The following is an 18650-nucleotide window of genomic DNA, read 5'->3' on the forward strand; positions in this document are numbered from 1 at the left end:
CTTTTCAGTGTGCTTACTTACATGGAGGAGGCAGTGGTTAAAAATAAGCCATTTAGTTTGGACTGATGCTTTCTCCATTTCTCTGAGATTATTGTGGTCCTGACCTAAGTGGGACATTTTAAAAACTGGGTCCCGGTTTGGTGGTTAGTGGTCCAGACTACTTGAAGAGACAACATGTCACTCTGTGCTTCTCAAGGAGGCACAGAGAACCCTCTACGACAGGAATCTGCATTTATTTCAAAGGGTTACGGTCGACTCACTTCCAAATGACTGGGTTATTTTAAATTCCACAACACAAGTACAAGTACAAGTAGAAAGATTGGCTTGTGATACTGCAGCAACAACTGGTACTTGCGTGTTTCTAACAATGTGCAATAAAACTGGATCGGGAACAAATCTCCTGTAGGGACATGGAACGAGTCTGTAAAAGTCACCGTACTCACACGGAAAGTAATCTTTTCTTTTCTGTGTTTGCAGGAATGCTGTTGATGGAAACAAAAAGCTGTATGCCATCTATGATACAAGGTAAGAATCAATCCCTAAACACTGCTTTCTTGAGGGCTGCAACAAAAGGGAAACTTTATTAGAAAAAGTTGCAGAGTGTTCATTCTGAAAAGTGGCAGAAAACCAGAGCGGCTCTCTTGAATAAATAGGAGAAATCTTTTGGTAGGCGTCCAACTAAAGCACAGTCTCATTCCCTGCAGCAGTATTGAACTTCTTCCTCTACGGCAAACACTGGAGCAGAGAGGGGGAAAAAAGAGCTCAGTGAGCATTTTCATGAAATCTTCGCTAGAACAACTTAAACTGATTGGCACTCGTGGGGGTGCGAACATTGTTTTCATTAACAAGTAAGGCTGAGTCAGATCTTCTAAAATTAGCATTGAACTTTTAGATCTCCAACCTGCTTTTACCCTGTAACCAAATCTGGAAAACCTAAGACAATTAGACCTGCACACTCCACTACTTAAACTTAGCAACAAGCACTGTGTTCAAAAGTGGTCGTTTTGGAGTATCAGTAAGTGCTAATGCACAGTACAACATTAGCATTAGCATTAGCATGTAGTAGCTGCAGTAAAAAAGCAAGCTTATCAAAGCAGGTGAAGCACAAAATACTGAGGGACTGAGTATTATCAGTTTATTGTTGTAAGCAGCTGGTGGTCATTCTCCACTCAGGTGCTTTTAAACCACTGCAGAAGATGAGGCCGCACCAGTAATGATGACTTGAATTATTTCAATCCAAACTCTTCAACCTTTTCAAACCTTCATAATCTTCACCAAGTCCAATTTTTTTCACATTTCTATTCAAAAAGAAAATGAAACTGTGTTGTTAAAAATTTGCATAAAAATGGAAATGCACCTTCTGCTAATCAGATAGTTATTAGCTACAATTTTCCAGGTTAGCAAGTGAAACTGTAGCATGTGCATCGATCTTGGTGAAGAAAACTCCATAAACAGTAGCAAGCAGATGACACGAGATCCTATGGCTACATCCACACTAATGTGTTTTCAAACGAAAACGCATTGTTTTCTCTCCGTTTTAGCCTCCCGTCAATACTGAGATGGCGTTTTCACTCAAGGAAAATGCCGCGTTTTTAAAACGCTCTCGAAAACGCATACATTTGAAAACAGTGCTTTTGCGTCGCAGTGTGGATAGCAAAAACTGAGACTTTTTGAAAATGATGACACATTTTAGTCATGTGATGCAGTCAAGTAACCAATTAAACTACGATAGCGGAGGGCAGTACACAGCAGTGGTTTTGTTTGCTCTCAATTTTGACAGCCCTATTAAAGATTAATATCAGTCTGTACATGCTCCAGATAGCTTTTCTTCAAATTCTTTAATTCTCACTCGCTTTTGCAACTTTGTACTTTTTTGTTACTCGCAGCGACAACTCCACCTCATCGTTAGTCCATTTAAAAAACTCGGTGCTTTTCCTCGACATTTTGTTGCAACGTTTCAAAGAGCAAACAAATGGCAGACAGAAATGAGGCAGGTCAAACCGTCTTGCGTTTCACGCATGTGCAGTACTGGAACATAAGCGTTTTCAATGTGAACGCACAACTCTGTGAAAACGACTGAAAATGATAGTGTGGTCGCGGAGCGTTTTCAGACAAAAACGCCATTTTCAAATCTATCCAGGCTAGTGTGGACGTAGCCTATGTTAGGGTGAAAAGTACTTGTGGTGCTGAACTGAACTGTTGCTACCCAGACAAAGGAAGCAGCTTGGAAAGCAACACCCATGTTGAAAGTTATCACACCTAGAATTGGACCAATAAATCAACATAAGGTGCTAGCAAGCAGTTGCTCTGTTGTGTGGTGATTTATGGATTTGTTTGAGAAGTGAAAGGTTTCTAGTTCAAGTCCAGCCAGACATTCAAGGCTCCTTTTCAGTTGTGTCAGAAAAAGCATAAAACATGCATAAAAAAAAGCATAAAAAATGTTACTTATCAACACATCTGCTGTGTTGATAAGTAACATTTAGCATCAACAAACATATGCTTATCTTTTACCTGGTTATGAATGTCTCACCATGCTGTGACACTGCATTCCACTAGGGCAGCGTCATAGTTATTTCTGGCATTCATTAATACTTTGATTAAAAAGGAGAGAACAATCTGACTAACAGACTAGTCTAAAAAAGAGGGAGAAAAAAACCCCAACAACCCCGCATTCAAAGGGGGGGGGGGGGAACTGTGAGATTATTCAGTTAAAGAAATGGGCAGGGGTCCCCCGACCTCAGCACACCCTTCAGCACGCCACTGCGTCTGAGCGCAGCTGGGCCGCCCCAGTCTCCTCTGTCAATAGAACCACTCAAACAAGCTGCTACTGTTAAAACAGACAGTCACGTGCCCTGAAATCATCCCCATGACACTCGCGCGTACTGACATGAAGAGTCATTTTCCAAGCAGCTCTGCCAGGCTGAAGCATGCAGTGTGCTTTAACAATGCGGACCTGTGGATTTCTGCGGTATTTCTATACATTTCTATAGTATTGGGCACTTTGTAGTTTGTGCTAACTGGTGAAAGGCTAGAGGATGGGGATGCTGGGCAGCAGCAGCAAGCTGTGCGAGGCTTTCCGGCTCCGCTGCTGTGTCACAGCCAGCGAGCAGCACATCTGGCAGTGAAGCCTGCGCCTCCTGAAGCCGCACAGGCTGACAATGTGGAGGGCGTCTCACCTGGTTTAGGGGGTGTGTGTGAGCACCGCGGCTCACTCTTCATTTAGTCATTTGTCGGTCGCTTGACTGCAGCTGTGCACCCAGACAGCACCCGAGGGATGTGGGGCAGCCAGGGAACAGGTCTGTTGGACGCCCTCTCTGTGCCGCTGGTCGTGGCCGTGATGTGCTGCGCCCAGAGGTGAGTGTGTCTGCGGGGTTAAAAGTCCTGGCGTCCGCTTTCAGGAAGGCTCACCGGGGGGGTTATTCTCTTTTTTCAGCGTCAACGAACCGGGGAACATGTCTTTCGTCAAAGAGACAGTGGATAAACTGCTCAAAGGATATGATATCCGTCTTCGGCCAGACTTTGGAGGTATAACTATCACTGTTTCTTTGCTGTTTTATGTGACTGAATTGCTCATCCGTAGTTAACTTTATTTTGCTCTGTTTTAAGGTCCACCGGTTGCTGTTGGCATGAGTATAGACGTGGCAAGTATAGACATGGTGTCAGAAGTCAACATGGTAAGTATAGCACACAAATCCTCCTTCAGATCTGAGCCATTTGTGGCTGTGTTTGACTTCCTTTTCTTAACCAATGAAAAGTAGCTCATGTCTCATTCTGAAGGTTTAAAGTTTTAACCATGGGGGAGAGATTTGTTTTGTTTGTTTGTTTTTGCTTTTTATTGCATATAGGTTTACAAATATAGATCACATATAAGTTTATGTGAAGGTGGTTTAATTTGTCCCATAAAAATGTCCTTCCCTGCTTGTATATATGGTTGCCTTCCTGTTAATATGAATTTCTTTCTCTCCACCATCCCCACCATGCTAGATGTCTCTCTCCAGTATTGCATTATCAAAGCAGCTAATTACCAGCCCTTTATAAAGCAAAAACGTGTTGCCTGTTGTTGCAACTGTATTGCATAGAATGTGCAGTTCATCTGCTGAATTAGATTATAGCTAGTTGTGCTGTGTGGTTGCACATCCTGGGTCACTGGCTGTGTGCGTGTAGCAGTGATGCCTTAGTGGTCCTGTTAGAGTAAGGTCAGTAAGTTCTGTTACTGTGTCTTCTCCTTTTAAACAATGATGCAAATATAGTGAAGCTACTTTGTTGCAAGTGTGCGCCCGTGTCTGTGTGCATGTGTTGAGTACAGTTTATCACCTTTACGCCATCTATCGGGGCTCTAAACTGCTGACAGGGCTCGATGTCTGATCACATGCTACAGAGAGGAAAAAGCCCCTGACATGCTGTCCTGACAAGTCTGTGTGATGAAATGTATCCGTGGTGCATTTTAATGCATCTCCACACAGCAGCAGAGTGTGGCTCGCTGAGACATTTTTATTGTGGAAGTGAGTTAGTTTCAGTTTGTTGCGTTAAATAGAGTGGTTTCATCAAGAAAATGCAGAGCGAGGCTGTTTTACACTCACACACAGTGCATTGTTAGATTTTTACCAGGGATAAAACTTGGACTTTCTTAGTGTTGGATTTGGATTTTCATTGAAAATCAAGAGTGGCGAAGACAGACACAGTGCAGACACTTCTTATGCAATGCAATCTCTAAATCCCTATCATCATTGTTCACTTTAAATAAATGTCCACGAAGCTGCAACTTGCCTGAGAATCATCCTGTTTCTCAGACTCCATTATAATCCAGTCATGGCTGCCTGTATACCAGCGGGGAAAAACTGCAAGCAGGAGCTGCTAATGGCTCCTGCAACATATTTTTAATGGTGTACTAGTAGTTAGCTTAAATTTATCTGTTTTGAAAACTCCTCAAATATAATAATCAGTTTTATACACAGGAGAAATACTGCAATTGTTAAGCAGTGTCAGTGTTCTATACTGCAGATGAATAATACACCAGCCTAATAATGTATGCACCAGTTATTGTGGACATAAGCACAGCGTTTGGCTGCTTAGATGTAAGCCTTTGGTTGCACAGAAAAAGAGACAAACACATCATTTTTCAGTGTCATTAGCTCTGAAAATCTATGATCTGTTAACTGAATTTTAGCACTTAATGGGCCAAACATAATATCCGCATTAGAGACCACGCCTGCTTTTAACTTGAGAGTTTATGTCTGCCCGGACCATCCTGCATGAAAGCATTTAGCTTCTTCATATCAGACTGTCTGTGTTAGTAGCTGTAGGCATGCAGATGGGTTCAGAGTTATCTCCTCCTCAGGCTGGAGGAACTGGAAACCTCTAGAAAAGAAACAGTCCCAGTGGCACTCGTGATAAAAATGTTCTGCTTGTGATAAAAAATGATGGGACACTGTCTCCACAAGGCATTAAAGAAACACTCACTTCTTTGAGTTGTGAGACAGACAAAAATATCCGCAAATTCTCAAAGGAACGTGCATCATTGAACCCACAGGAACACGGTCCTAAATCAAGCACATGTCATTCATTCAGTGACATTTGAAACATTTGACTGCAGCTGTTGTGCTATCATCTGCATCGTGTGACTGTTTGCAACATGCCGTAGCTCTCACCATGCATGCAAAAACACTAATCAACACTATGACACAAGTTATGTGCCACTACTGGCTGTCTACCTAGTTAGCACTGGCATAATTCTGGTTACCGAAGATGCATTCTTCTCCTGCTTTTCGTCGCTCCCTCGTTTTATGCTACATTGCTAGATGGCAGCCATTAAGGGTGAGACTTGTACAGGGTTCACACTTCACTTCTTGACTCTTGTGATTGGATAGAGTGAATCACTGATGCCCTTGAAATATAGACACAGCATTGCAGTTCATCACACTGCTGGATTCAAATATACAGCATGTTAGTTGCTGGAAATTTGGAAATCTAGACGTGAACTGAAGCTCTTCTTGCTGTGTTTTTTGACACAATTTGATTGGTCTTATTCGCTGCCAGTCATCATGTTTAATAGCAAAGAATGGATTGCTGAAGAAGCAGCCAAGTTTGAACCTGATCATCAGTTGGGACCTTTTTTGGTAGAGTTTATATGGCCAAAAATATGGATGTGAGTGTAAATGATCATCATTGTGTCTGCGTTAGCCCTGTGATCGACTGACACAATGTCCAGAGTATATCCAGCTTCTCACCCAATGTAAGCTGAGATAGACTCTGGTTCCACCACCTGATAACTTGTTAGGAAGATGGATGGATGGATGGACCAGCAGCCCAATGGGTCAGAGAACCTGCCTAAAAGATTGCAAAGGGATTAAAGTAATATCAAACAATTGCAAAGAGACACAAAATGCCCAGAAAATAAAAAAATAAAATCAGAAACGTAAAAAGACCACAAAGCTCCTTTTAAAAAGGAATCACGGCAGCACTTTCTAAAGGTTAAGGAATTTTTGGGATGGGGGCTTGCAGTGCTCAATATCAGTCAGCTGCTATTTTAAAAAAACGTACAATTGAATTTTTGCCCTTCCACGTGAAGAAGAAATACTGCCATCACATGACCATTAACAAACTCAAGGCCAAGTTAAGCATTTATGCAGAGAAAAACATACATCAATGCAGTGAAAAGGCCTTCGTTAAAAACTTTTAAAGGTAATCAGTTATGCATAGTAGTACTCTAGTATAGTAAAAAGAAGGATGATTTTGAAATGTAAATCATGCAAAACTACTCTGGTGCAGGCTAAGAATAAAAATGTGAAACTGGAAATGAGCAAAAAAATTCCTCCTTAATAAATATTACAAAAAAAGTGCCATATACAATTAAGCAACACTTAGAGGAGCAGATACATTGAGCAGCAGTAGGTTTCTCCTGCTGCAGTGTCCTATAGCCTGACACAGACAGGTTGTAAACAGACTGAGAGGCAATTTAATGTTACATGCAGTTATTACAGGGTAAATTTAAAGTATAACAAACTTTTGGAATCATTATCTTATAAATTGATGAGCAGGACATCATGTTCAAACGTACAGCCTGATTTCCACTGTTTTCCTGCACCTGTAGCAGCTTTAGTTTTACTCGCTTCTTGTCTTCTGTTGCCTCTTTTGCGTCTCTGTCAGCCTCTAAACAGCTCTAACCTCATTTCTAAAGCCTTTTGAGATGTTCTCTGAGCAATTTAATAAACTTAGGTGTTAAATATAGCCACACAAAGCCCATGCTATATTTTACAAGTGATACAAGGCTGAAAAATATCTTCTTAGTGTCAGCTGAGCCCAAACAATGCATTTCTGACCAATCAGTAATATAGGGGAACCTGTTAAGATGATGAAGTGACTCAAAAGCATTCAAAATCCTTGAAGCTTGTCAACTAATGCTTCAGCTAAATGCCTCACTGCCTGAAATGCATTATTATCATGAGTGGTTGGTGATGGAAATTTGACATTTCCATAACAGCTGCCGTGTCACTCCAGCTTGAAACATGAAGCAAACACTAATGGCAGCCCGGCGAGTGGCGTGTCCAGAGCCTGCTCAGATCATGAAGGGCTTCTATTTTTTTCTGAGTGAAGAGGAAAACTGTCAGTCATCTATTATACCGCTTTGCTGAAGGAACACCCTGTGTGAATTCCTACTGAGCATTACCAAACCACAATGAAAGAAGCTTTTACTTTAGGCTATTTATGTGACTGCCAGTGTTGCTAATTGGTTACTTTAAAGGTGTGTTTGCTGTGTTATTTGGAGCAGCTCTTAATCTGCTTACAGGATCAGAGACTGCATTTAGTAAATCAGAGACCCTCGGCAGTGCTGCGCTTAGAATCGTACTCTAAGAGAAGAAGAGTGTGAAAACCGAGAGATTAAACCTGCAATGCAGTGCACGTCTGTCTTCATGTGTTTCACCAAGGTGCTGTTAATGGCAGGTCTCTCTTTCCCTATAAATTGTACCGAGAAACCGGAAACTCGTGTCTCTGTGAATTATCCGCAGTCTAGTAGCACCTATCGCACCCTGCTGTGATAATCAACAGATCAATGCCTTTTGGGCAAAGCCAGCACAGTTGGATTGCTGCCGTTTTGGAAAGAAAATGATCAAGGAACAGGTGATTGCTTTTGGTGATCGCGCATGTCATCCGTCTAAGCATTAGAAACAATACTGCTGAAAAAATTTAGGGAACACTCATTGCAGCATAACACAAAGTCCATGAAAGTTCAGGGATATGAATCTGTCCAGTTAGAAAACGTTTTGTGAGTCCATTTAATCTGTTTTGGTCCAAACCATAGTGACAATAGGTGTACTGGAGAAGTGACAACAAGGCCACCCCACTCGAAAAACAAAACCCTCTCTGCTTATCTTTACTGACTGATTTTCTCTTGTTTATCTTTTTGGTTATTGTTCTTTGCTAATATGATGAAATGGTACCTGGACCCTATTCAAGTTGCATAAGTTTCCCAGCTTTTTCAGGAGGGCATCCATATGTGCCAACACAAGAAGGTTTGCTGTGTCTCCCAGCATTCTAAAGAGTATGAAGGAGATACCAGGAGAAATATAAGGAGAGCTAAACAGGTCGTAGAAGGGCATCAACCCAGCAGCAGGCCCAGTATCTGCTTCTTTATGAGAGGAACAAGAGATCACTTCAGAATGACCTCCAGCCGGCTACTCATGTGCATCTTTCCTACCAAACTATCAGAAGCAGACTCCGTGAGGGTGGCATGAGACCCCAGAGTTCTTTAGTGGGACATGTGCTCACAGACCAGCACAGTGCAGGTCAATTGGCATTAACCAGAGAACTCCAGAACTCGCAGGTCCACCACCAGTACTTGTTGTCTTCGCAGATAAGAGCACATTCAAATTGAGCACATGTGTCAGCATGAAAGAGTCTGGAGACTCAGGCAAATATTATGCCTCCAATATCATTTCTGAAAATGGTACGTGGTGGGATGATTGTACAATTAATATTTGTGAGGCAAAAGCTCAGACTTTAAGCTTGTTTCAGACAGATGATGAACTGAGGGACTGCACTGAGGCACAGTATAAGAAAAAAAGGCATACAAAACTACTCTAGTAGAGTCCAAGAATAGAAAAACAGAGCTGGAAATGGGCAATATAGTTCCACTTTAACTAGGATTATAAAAAAAGAGTGCATAGACCAATAAGCGATGCTCAGAGGACCTAAAACAATGGCTAGCAATTAGTTTCTCCTGCCGCAGTGTCTTATACTCTGACACAGGCAGGTTGTAGACACACGGCTGGCTCAAGCTCTTTTCTGTCTTAACTTTTAGGAATAGCTGGATGCTTACGGAGTCGATTAATGTAAGCTCATCCACCCGTTATAATGCTAATTCTGTGGCACAGATGGAACAGCGGAGGTGTGAATGGTGCATTCCTCAAACCACACTGGGTGACATGAGAAAGAGAGATGGAGGGTTTATTTCCCAGCAATGAATGAGCTAGCCACCTGTAATCTGTAATTATGGGATGGAGATCAGCTAAACAGGTACAGCTGTGTCAGTCATAACATCTGCTTTGTTCTTAATTTTTCTTTTTTCTTTTTTTGTAGTTTTTGTTCCCTGTTTTTTATATGTGGAAAATGGTAGGCATTTTTAATGTGTCAAATTCTGATTTTAAAATCATGATAAAAGAATTTGGTGACCTACAAAGACAAAAGGAGAACTTGCCGTCTTTCCCTCTGAGAAGGAGTGGAGAGCAGAAAGGTGCTGGCAGCTTTCAAACAGCCAGAGTCACACGAGGCTTTGGCCCGTTATAGACTGTGTGGGCGAGCTGCAGAGCTTGTTGTCTAGGAGATGAGATTATTAATATTTTTCTGACTTTCCTCTATTTTTAGAGGAAAATTAAGATTACTCTGTGTCCACTTCAGTTCTGTCGTTATTTTTAATATAGCCTCCTCCCCACGGCGTCACACTGCACACAAGTGCACTCCAGGAACAACCTTTAGAGCTATCACTCCTTCATGTGAAGAGCTCTTACACTTTGCAGAAAAGCACCTGCGAGTGCACAGCGGGTCCTCTGACCAGTGCAGTCACACATTAGTTCGGTATCCTCCGCATGAGTCAGCTGGAAAATGAATTCATCATGTCCTAAAACTCCCATTCTTTTTGACACTTTAACATTATCCACCTTCTGCCTGAAGGAAGTGTTACCTTTAGATGTTCTCCCAGATTTATATTGAAGGGCTTAGTTAATAAGTCAGCTATAAAACATCATTAAAAACCTCAGGTCACTCAGAAGGTAAGAAGAACTCAGCAGCAAATACTAAGGTAGTTCTTTTTATGGAGCAAGCAGCGTTTCACACTGTGCTGCATTCAGTGGAATATAAAGGCCGTGTTTGCCACTCTAACTGGACGCTTTGAATAAAAATAGAACTTCAAGGGCTTTTTGGGAGCGTAATTCTAGGTTAAACTAAATGAGAGGAACTTTTTGACTCGTTCAGTCAGTTTGAAGCATTGAAAAGACCAAGATCACCCAAGTTTGGGGTTTTTTGTTTTGTTTTTTTACTTTAAGGTCTCATAAATGTTTTAATTACTGAGTTTCACGATGTGTGAAGAGCTCTTTAAATTTATTTTCATTAGAAATGGCTCATAGTTAACCGCAGAACCAACAGAAGACACTGTGTAATTCATCTTTTTTAATCTTGCTAATAGAGCATGAATCTCTGTCTGTGTGTCTGTCTGTTCTTCCAAAAACCATTCATCAGATCCACTTCAGACTTGGCGGTTTTATTGTTTGGGACCTGAGTGTGTGCAGTGCATTTTTGGAAGCTTGTCTGCCAGTCAGCGATGCCAGCATGTTGCCTCCATTGCTGGGCATTACCATTCGAGGCAAATGAATGCTGCACCAGTGGTTTTATGAAAACGTGTGAGTGGGTTGAGACGTAGCTTCATGCACTGTGGTCGTGGGCTTTGTGTTGTCATTGTTGTTTCCCTGCCTTTGCTTCCCTCCGTCCTGTCCATGTGCTGTATGCTTCTGTGATCCCTTGTGTTTCACTCTCTTCTTGTTTATGTCTTATTTTGCTTCCCGTTTTATTTCGATAGATCCTTTTCTCATGATTCCTGCCTGGATTTTACTTCCTGCTTTTATAAATCCCTACATATTTTTATTTTTCATTTGTGATCCCAGGACGATGAAGAGATCACATGTATAAAACTTTGTTTTCTGCCTTCACCGTTTGTTTTCAGCTGCAACTGCACATTACTGTGAAAAAATCATTTTATGCTGCCTGGCCAGCATCAAAAGGCAGTTAAACTTAAAGCTAAATCTGGTGGGAAGTCACTAATACCCCATTTCTGCTGTATGCTCAGATCACTTTCATAATATGTCGATGTTGTTGTGCTCTGTTGTGTTTTATTTACACAACGTACATAAAACACATTGTGTGATTTAATACATTTCTGGCTCTTTGTTGTGCTTGTTGCCTTTAATTGTCTATTATTGATGTATTGGAGATGTATGTTGGGATGATCCATTATGTTTTTAGGCCTTACACGTTCACCAAAGACACTTAAATGACTTAAAGCATGGTTATATCTCCCCTCCACAAAAGCAGCTATTTAACAGCTTTTCTTTCATAATGTAATAGTATAAGATTTTTGACAGCACAACGAATAAATCATTTAATGAACGGCTTGTTTGCTACAGCGTGGGAGGATACAGAGGATGAAACTATTAAATGGATAGTTTGTAAAACACATCTAGCACACTTTGGAAACCTACTGGGAACATCTAACTGTCTCATGGAGTGATGAAAAGCCCCCCGATTGCACGGGGCGAGATTCTCAGAGTGCCATTCCTGCACTCCCAGCAGACATCCTGGTGTTAGGATGACGTAGACGATGTTTGACTGGCACACATTAACCGTGTCTGAGTTTGAGACTGCGATCGCTCCGAGCCAAAAGTGACACAACAGTCTCAACCTCCCACCGGGCCTCATTTACTCACTGGTGCTGAGAATAAGCGCCTTTATGTCTCTTGTGGTCTACGTGATATCTGACAGCAAACAACAGCACCCTTCAAACCCAAACCAACGTGACAAGCATTGCAGGTATTTTAAGAATTTTATCATGAGTTGAGTCATTGTATGACGCCAACATTTTGAAAACCTCCATGGAATGATCTTTGAGAACTTTTTGAGAACTTTTGCTGGTAGATTCTGTCAGTGAAAAAGTGTTTGGCATATTATGACCTCAGTGGTGTAGAGTAACATAGTGCTGCAGTATTGCTGAGTCGTAATTCTGTATTGTCCTTTAAGCTGATTGATTCTTATGATTTAGTAAAGTAGCTTATGATTGACTGTTTCTTGCAAATAGAAGGTTTGAATAGCAGGTGGGTGGGGCTTATGTGTTTGTAGCCATAACCTTAAAGTACAGCATTTGTGTCCATTCCCAGAGGCATTTGCTTACAGGGAGCCCACCTGTAAGATTTTCAACCACTGGACACGTGATCTGTGCAGTTGTGCAAAATCCCAGCTGCACAGTGACTTATGTGGATGATGTTGGGCATCATTTGAATGCTGATTGGTTGATTAGTTGACCAGGAAGTGAATGCACCTGGAAAGGGAGAAGCACAAAAAGGATTTTTTTTTTTTTTTAAATAAAATAACAGCAATGAAAGTAGCAACATTGGCTGTGGTGGACACTTTTCAGTGCCGTTAACTGTCTTTGTATGTTAGAACTTTTTCCATAGATGCTTGGTGGCCCAACAGCAAAAGCAGGAGTAGCCTATGGAGACCGGTTGTACCACAAATTTTTGACACTGCCCCTATCTGACAATAGATTCTCTCTGCAGTGGACGGCAGTCCAAGCTGCCAGTGGACTGCCCACCATAATGGAACGATGAGTAGACAGGTGGATCTCTTCAGAGCAGTTTGAGGTCTGAACTCACGGAGATTAATTTCACATTCACTTGCTTAGTACGAGCATCCACCAGGAAAAGCATAACAGATGGCCAGATGGTAAATGGCCTGCATTTGTATAGCGCCTTTCGAGTCCTTAAGGACCCCAAAGCGCTTTACACTACATTCAGTCATTCACCCATTCACACACACATTCACACACTAGTGATGGCAAGCTACATTGTAGCCACAGCTGCCCTGGGGTGCACTGACATAGGCGAGGCTGCCGGACACAGGCGCCACCGGGCCCTCTGACCAAACAGGCTTACTTTAACTGCTTTTATCTTAACTCTGATAAGATTCTGCACTTCCAATAGCTGATTAGCTTTTTCCTGCTGCACAACCACTCATTCATTTAGCCATATTACTCATGTACAGCGTGGCCATTTTTTTTACTATCTGATGACAACTGCCGAAGCTCCCTCCACCCTCCCACAACCTCCTCAAATATATGTTGCTGTTTGATCTCTATTCGCCTCTAAAAGCTGGGACTCGTCCTTAAAAAATAACTTCCTAACGATCTGTTATTAGTGGACATAAGTGCCTCTGATAGAACTGGGAAATGTATTTATCAAAGTTCTTTTTGTTTGATAAAGATAAATATAAGTAAAGTTGCATTAGAATTTAACAATTTAATTTTGAAACCATTTCACAATATTGATCTTATACTAGTGAGTCTTCAGATTAAAATATAAATTATTTCATGACTTGTTCAACTTTAATTATATGCTCATTTTTAGCAACAAAAGAATGGCCAGCAAAGTTTTTACCAAGTGGAAGATAAAGATAAAATTTCTTTGGTATCTGAAACGTGATCGTCCAAAAAGAAGTTATCTACTGAAACTATTTCGTTCCTCAGACGTGTAAAGTCTTAAACTGCTTGCAGTGTTTGATTCTGTTTTTAAGGGAGGTCTAATTAATGAGGAGCTCTGTGTCACATCCTGTTTGGATGGCTTCCACAGGCAAATCTGAGCCTGGATTTTAAGAGCTTAAACAGTCGCTACTTTGCACAAAGGGTGGGAAACATTTCTCTCCAGAGGGCCTGACTGACACCGATGAAGGAAGACAAGGGTGACATGTTTAATAAAAAAATCAAAACTTATGCTGCAATGAAAACATTGCCAGCATAAAGGAAATACGTAAATGGTACATAATCATGTACCATTACATTGCGACCACATGCCGTGCAGCCAGAAATTAATGATTGATTAATCCAATTACAATCAGATTTCTAACCTTGAATTTAACTAGTTGTTGCATGTATTGTGGCACATTGATATCTTTTTCATTAGGTTAAATATTGTATATGTAATATGTAAACATAACCTTTGGTGATAATCTTTAAAAGAGACAAAGTACAACTAGTTAAACACTGGTGGTGTTTCACATTTGGAAGGCCTACCAGCCTGTAACAGTGTACAAAGTCTTTTTGCTCCAAACAAGTGAATTGTGACAAGATCTGGCATCTGAGTCTCTTTCTTGAGTTTTCATTGGACAAGAGTTGACTACGCTGCCCTCCAGTGTGGCTGTCTGACTGTACACAAACTGAAAAGCCTCTGTGGGGAATTAGCCGAGGCCTAGAATAGATCCCTGAGGGAGCCTGCAGGTTACACAGGGTGCTGGGAGCTCGAGGGCGTACAGTACAGCATGTACAGCGAGAGTGATGTGGTATAAATTTGTTTCTGAGCTGCTTGTTTAAAGTAGTCAAGGATAGCTGTGAGATCTGAAGATCTCAAAGAGACTAAAATAGCTGTGGTCCAGACATGGAGGGAGCGTGTTGGTAGATGGGCACCATCGCTGTAGTAGAAGAGCTGTTGTGTAAAGCTGATTCACCCATCCCACAGCTCTGCTGCTTGTGGGAGGAAGCATAATGAGGGCATCTTCTGTTTGCAGGGGGGTGAAAGAGAATTGGGAGGGTGAAGGCATCTCAGAAAATAAAACAGTCAATTCGCAAGCCAGGGATTTTCTGAAATCTAACTCACCACAGTTCACTACAGAACCTACACCCAGAACCTGACGAGTTAAAAATGTTTCCTGTACGGCAAACAAATGAAAAAGCCTCACACAGTCACAGTAACGACTGTGCAGCTCTTTGAAATGAATATCTATTCTGATTATACACACACACACGCTGAATTATTCATTGGAATCCATGCTGCATTATAATATACTGTCAAATCACATACACAAAACAAGCTTATTATTTGTCAGTCCTCCAAAACCCAGGTGTCTCTTTGCACTTTGTATACAAAGTAAAAAAAAACGCAGTTCTTTCATCTGTTGCGATCAGATCAGCAGCTTATAACGTGACACCACAAAGACCATCCTAAGCAATAATTAGTTCAGCGTAGAGAGAGAAAATACCACCGACGCATTTTTGAACACTTTATTGTGAATATGTTGTTGCACCGGAGGATAGGCATTTTGAGCGTGGACAACTTTTTGTTTATTTCCTGTTTTATTTATTCACGAGAACATAAGTCAGCAGAACACAGCAAAGAGAGATAGTAAAGAGCTCCATTAAAGGGCTGAAAAAGCTTTTGTGTTTGATGGATTAACTCGTGGAGCTAGCTGCAAATGAACGCTCAATAAATTATGGATGCCTTTGTATGTATAGCTGGTAATATGCAATGCTATCTAAAAAAAAAAGTGGTCAGTACTAAACTGAAACACGGTGTTGACACGGCTTGTAGTAATGGAAATCTATAGTTTGAGGGCTTGTGTCAGTCTTGTGCAGAGAGAACAGCTGAGAAGAGTTTCTTTTTAAGGCAGGTCCTGAAATACGAGCACCCAGAGCAGACTGACAGTCCTATAAATATCGTTTTTGTGACCAAAAAATCCGTCCAGACCTGCGGGCTGCACAAATCAAGCGCTAAACTTGAAATCCTTTTTAGAAATCCTGGCTACAGTTTGTATGGTGTTTGCCTCCTGTTATGTATGCTATGCACTTCTCTGACTTAGCATAGCTACATGACCGTGCTCTTTTACATTTCACAGGACTACACGCTGACTATGTACTTCCAGCAGTATTGGAGAGATAAGAGGCTGGCTTATGCAGGGATCCCTCTCAACCTGACACTAGACAACAGAGTAGCAGACCAGCTCTGGGTCCCAGACACCTACTTTCTCAATGACAAGAAGTCCTTTGTGCATGGTGTCACAGTAAAGAACCGGATGATTCGACTTCACCCGGATGGCACTGTTCTCTACGGCCTCAGGTAAGAACTGCAGTTTAGCTTGACCTTTCAGGGTAGGCTTGTATTCTTTATTCATCAGTTTATACGAGCTTCAGTTTTCTTCCCGTCTTGAAAAAAATATCCCTGTAAAGTGGGGCTCCTCAATTGAGGAGAGACTGGATTTTCAAGTGCAGTAATTCCACCAGATTCTGGGTGTTTTTAACCAAGTATTATTTGCAACCGGCCTTTATTTCAGCCACTGTTGAAAAAGGAAAACTGTTGTTTTAACCGCGTTCAAGTTCTGTTCTCAGCTCTTTGGAGAGTAGCAGTATGACTCCAGCACTGAGCAGAGCTGCATCAGTGACAGCAGATATGACGTTAAGTCAGAAACAGCATGAAAAGAAGCAGCTGGGGTGGGTTGTGCAGTGGCTTGCACATGCACCGTATAAGAGATTGGATTTGTGGGATTTCAGTGGCTGAACCACTGAGATCAGCTCATATGCTGGGATCAATTTCTTCATGCTGATTCTGTCATGTTTCTAATAATATAAGAATTTGTCAGTTATTTCACATTAGTAACATATTGGCTGTGGACAAAGACTTAGAGGTCATTTTTCTTGTTAATATTCATACATGATAGGCTTCCTCTCATAATATACATAATACTCTCTGCAATTAATTACCAATCCATCTCCGGTGCTTATTGGCTGCATCTGGCTTTTACACCATCGCATAGCTCTCCAAACTGCCCAAGATTCATGAAGTGGCAAAAAGCTTTATTTGTTTTGTTGAAGCAATTTAAGCTGCAGTTCAACACAATTTAATGCTAATGCAGGAAGTCGCATCTCATAACTGCTGTCCTATGTTTGTTTGGACTAACTCAGAATTGGATCCTCAGTGTATTTGTGCAAGTCTGAAGAGTCTGGAAATGAGAGTGGAAGTAATTGGCAGGAAGTTTGTTTTTCTTCCTTTAATCAATTAATAATAAAAATGGATGCCATTTGCATCTTCCTCAGATGGAACGCATTTCTCCTAACCATCTTCTGCTCTAACAGCTGTCCTGAATCTAAAACGAGGTCACCTCTCTTTTGTTCCTCTTTTGACTCAGAATCACGACGACGGCCGCCTGCATGATGGATCTGAGGCGATACCCGCTGGACGAGCAGAATTGCACTCTGGAAATTGAGAGTTGTAAGTTGAAGCCCTGCATCTTGTGCTTTGTAAAGAAATACAGCAGACAGCCCGACTTTTTTCATCACTTAAAAATATGAACAGCGCCGTAATTCTCATAAAAAATGTTCAGTCATCGGGTGGAGACAAAAACTGCACAGGCTGCTGAATTGCTCTGGATTTATTAATCTGTCATATCCCAGTGAGATTGCTTGCTGCACCCTCTCCAGTTAAACGACTTCGTCTGCACGGAGAGGTTCTGAGCTGAGCAGACAGTGATTTCCATAGTGGAGCACCGTAATGATTAGTCCAGCTTCATCAGTCTAGATGACGTGTTCGGCTGTCCGTGCTGCCATAAAACTCTTGGCGGTCATGGATCTCATGCATTTGGTATCAGCCTGTCTGTCTGCACTGACACACATTCCCATGAAGATTCACATCTCATGCAATCAGCACTTACAGGATCTGTGTGATTCATGAGACTTACTCTAAATCAGTTACAGCTACCGGGCGTCCTGATTTCTCTTAAGGATATAAAAATACATCCAGTGAAATGAGACAGATTCACTTTTCAGAGCTTTTCCACTGTTAAGGACACATCATGTGACTTGTTTTCTTGCAGATGGTTACACAACAGATGATATAGAGTTTTACTGGAAAGGAGGAGAAACTGCTGTGACCGGGGTAAAACGCATTGAGCTCCCTCAGTTCTCCATAGTGGACTACAAACTGGTTTCCAGGAATGTAGTCTTCTCCACAGGCAAGTTATGGCACTCACATTTTTAATGTTTCTTCTTGAATCCATGAAAGAACATTTTAGAGGGTGCATGCTCGCGTTCAGTTGACATCACCAGAAATCAGTTCAGATCTGTTGTCCCTGATTACAGTGTTAAATAACCTCAGTGAAAATAGCTTATAACTGAGATAAAAGCACCTTACCTTGTATTAAGAGTTTGGCACAACGTGTGCTCAGCAAACAATGTAAAAGCAGCACGTCTCACACGCCTCCATCAAGATGCATTCAGATGCATTCTTGCACTTCATCCAATAATCAGTGATCCCAGATTTAAACAGAAGAATAAGACTTTAAAACATGTGCAGCGTCACAGATGAATCTGTCACCTGAACTGCAGAGATGTAAGACTCTGCCGAGGTTGTGTTCTGTTACCTGTCGTCAATCTTGAGACGTCCCAGTATATTAATTCATGACTGGCTGTTTTTTTTCGGTGCATTCTATAAAACTGCTGCTTTAAAACTAGATGGAGCTGCACGCTGCTGCAGAAGGACTGCTTGCTTCCTCCCATAGGTGGAAGTGGGTGTTTGCAGGTTCTGGACATCTCTTGTACTAAAAGTTCTGCTGCCTACTAAACACATACCTGT

At 41.5% G+C, this 18650-nt stretch overlaps 1 protein-coding gene across 4 annotated transcripts in view; it reads left to right on the plus strand.

Annotated features, from left to right (window-relative positions):
- The window catches only part of gabrb3 (gamma-aminobutyric acid type A receptor subunit beta3), a 44943-nt gene that overhangs the window by 16833 nt on the left and 9460 nt on the right, over nt 1-18650 (plus strand). For 2 of the 4 annotated variants that reach the window (XM_005727141.1, XM_005727143.1), the window contains exons 2-7: nt 478-525; nt 3434-3525; nt 3607-3674; nt 15922-16142; nt 17209-17291; nt 17893-18030. In XM_005727141.1, the coding sequence (XP_005727198.1) occupies nt 478-525; nt 3434-3525; nt 3607-3674; nt 15922-16142; nt 17209-17291; nt 17893-18030 (650 nt within the window). Of the gene's footprint in view, nt 1-477; nt 526-2856; nt 3355-3433; nt 3526-3606; nt 3675-15921; nt 16143-17208; nt 17292-17892; nt 18031-18650 lie in introns of those variants that run through there. The other 2 variants (XM_005727142.1, XM_005727144.1) reach the window with 1 other exon arrangement.

Source organism: Pundamilia nyererei, unplaced genomic scaffold (assembly GCF_000239375.1).
Source record: "Pundamilia nyererei isolate P.nyererei 1_Seehausen unplaced genomic scaffold, PunNye1.0 scaffold00023, whole genome shotgun sequence".
Taxonomy (NCBI): Eukaryota; Metazoa; Chordata; class Actinopteri; order Cichliformes; family Cichlidae; genus Pundamilia; species Pundamilia nyererei.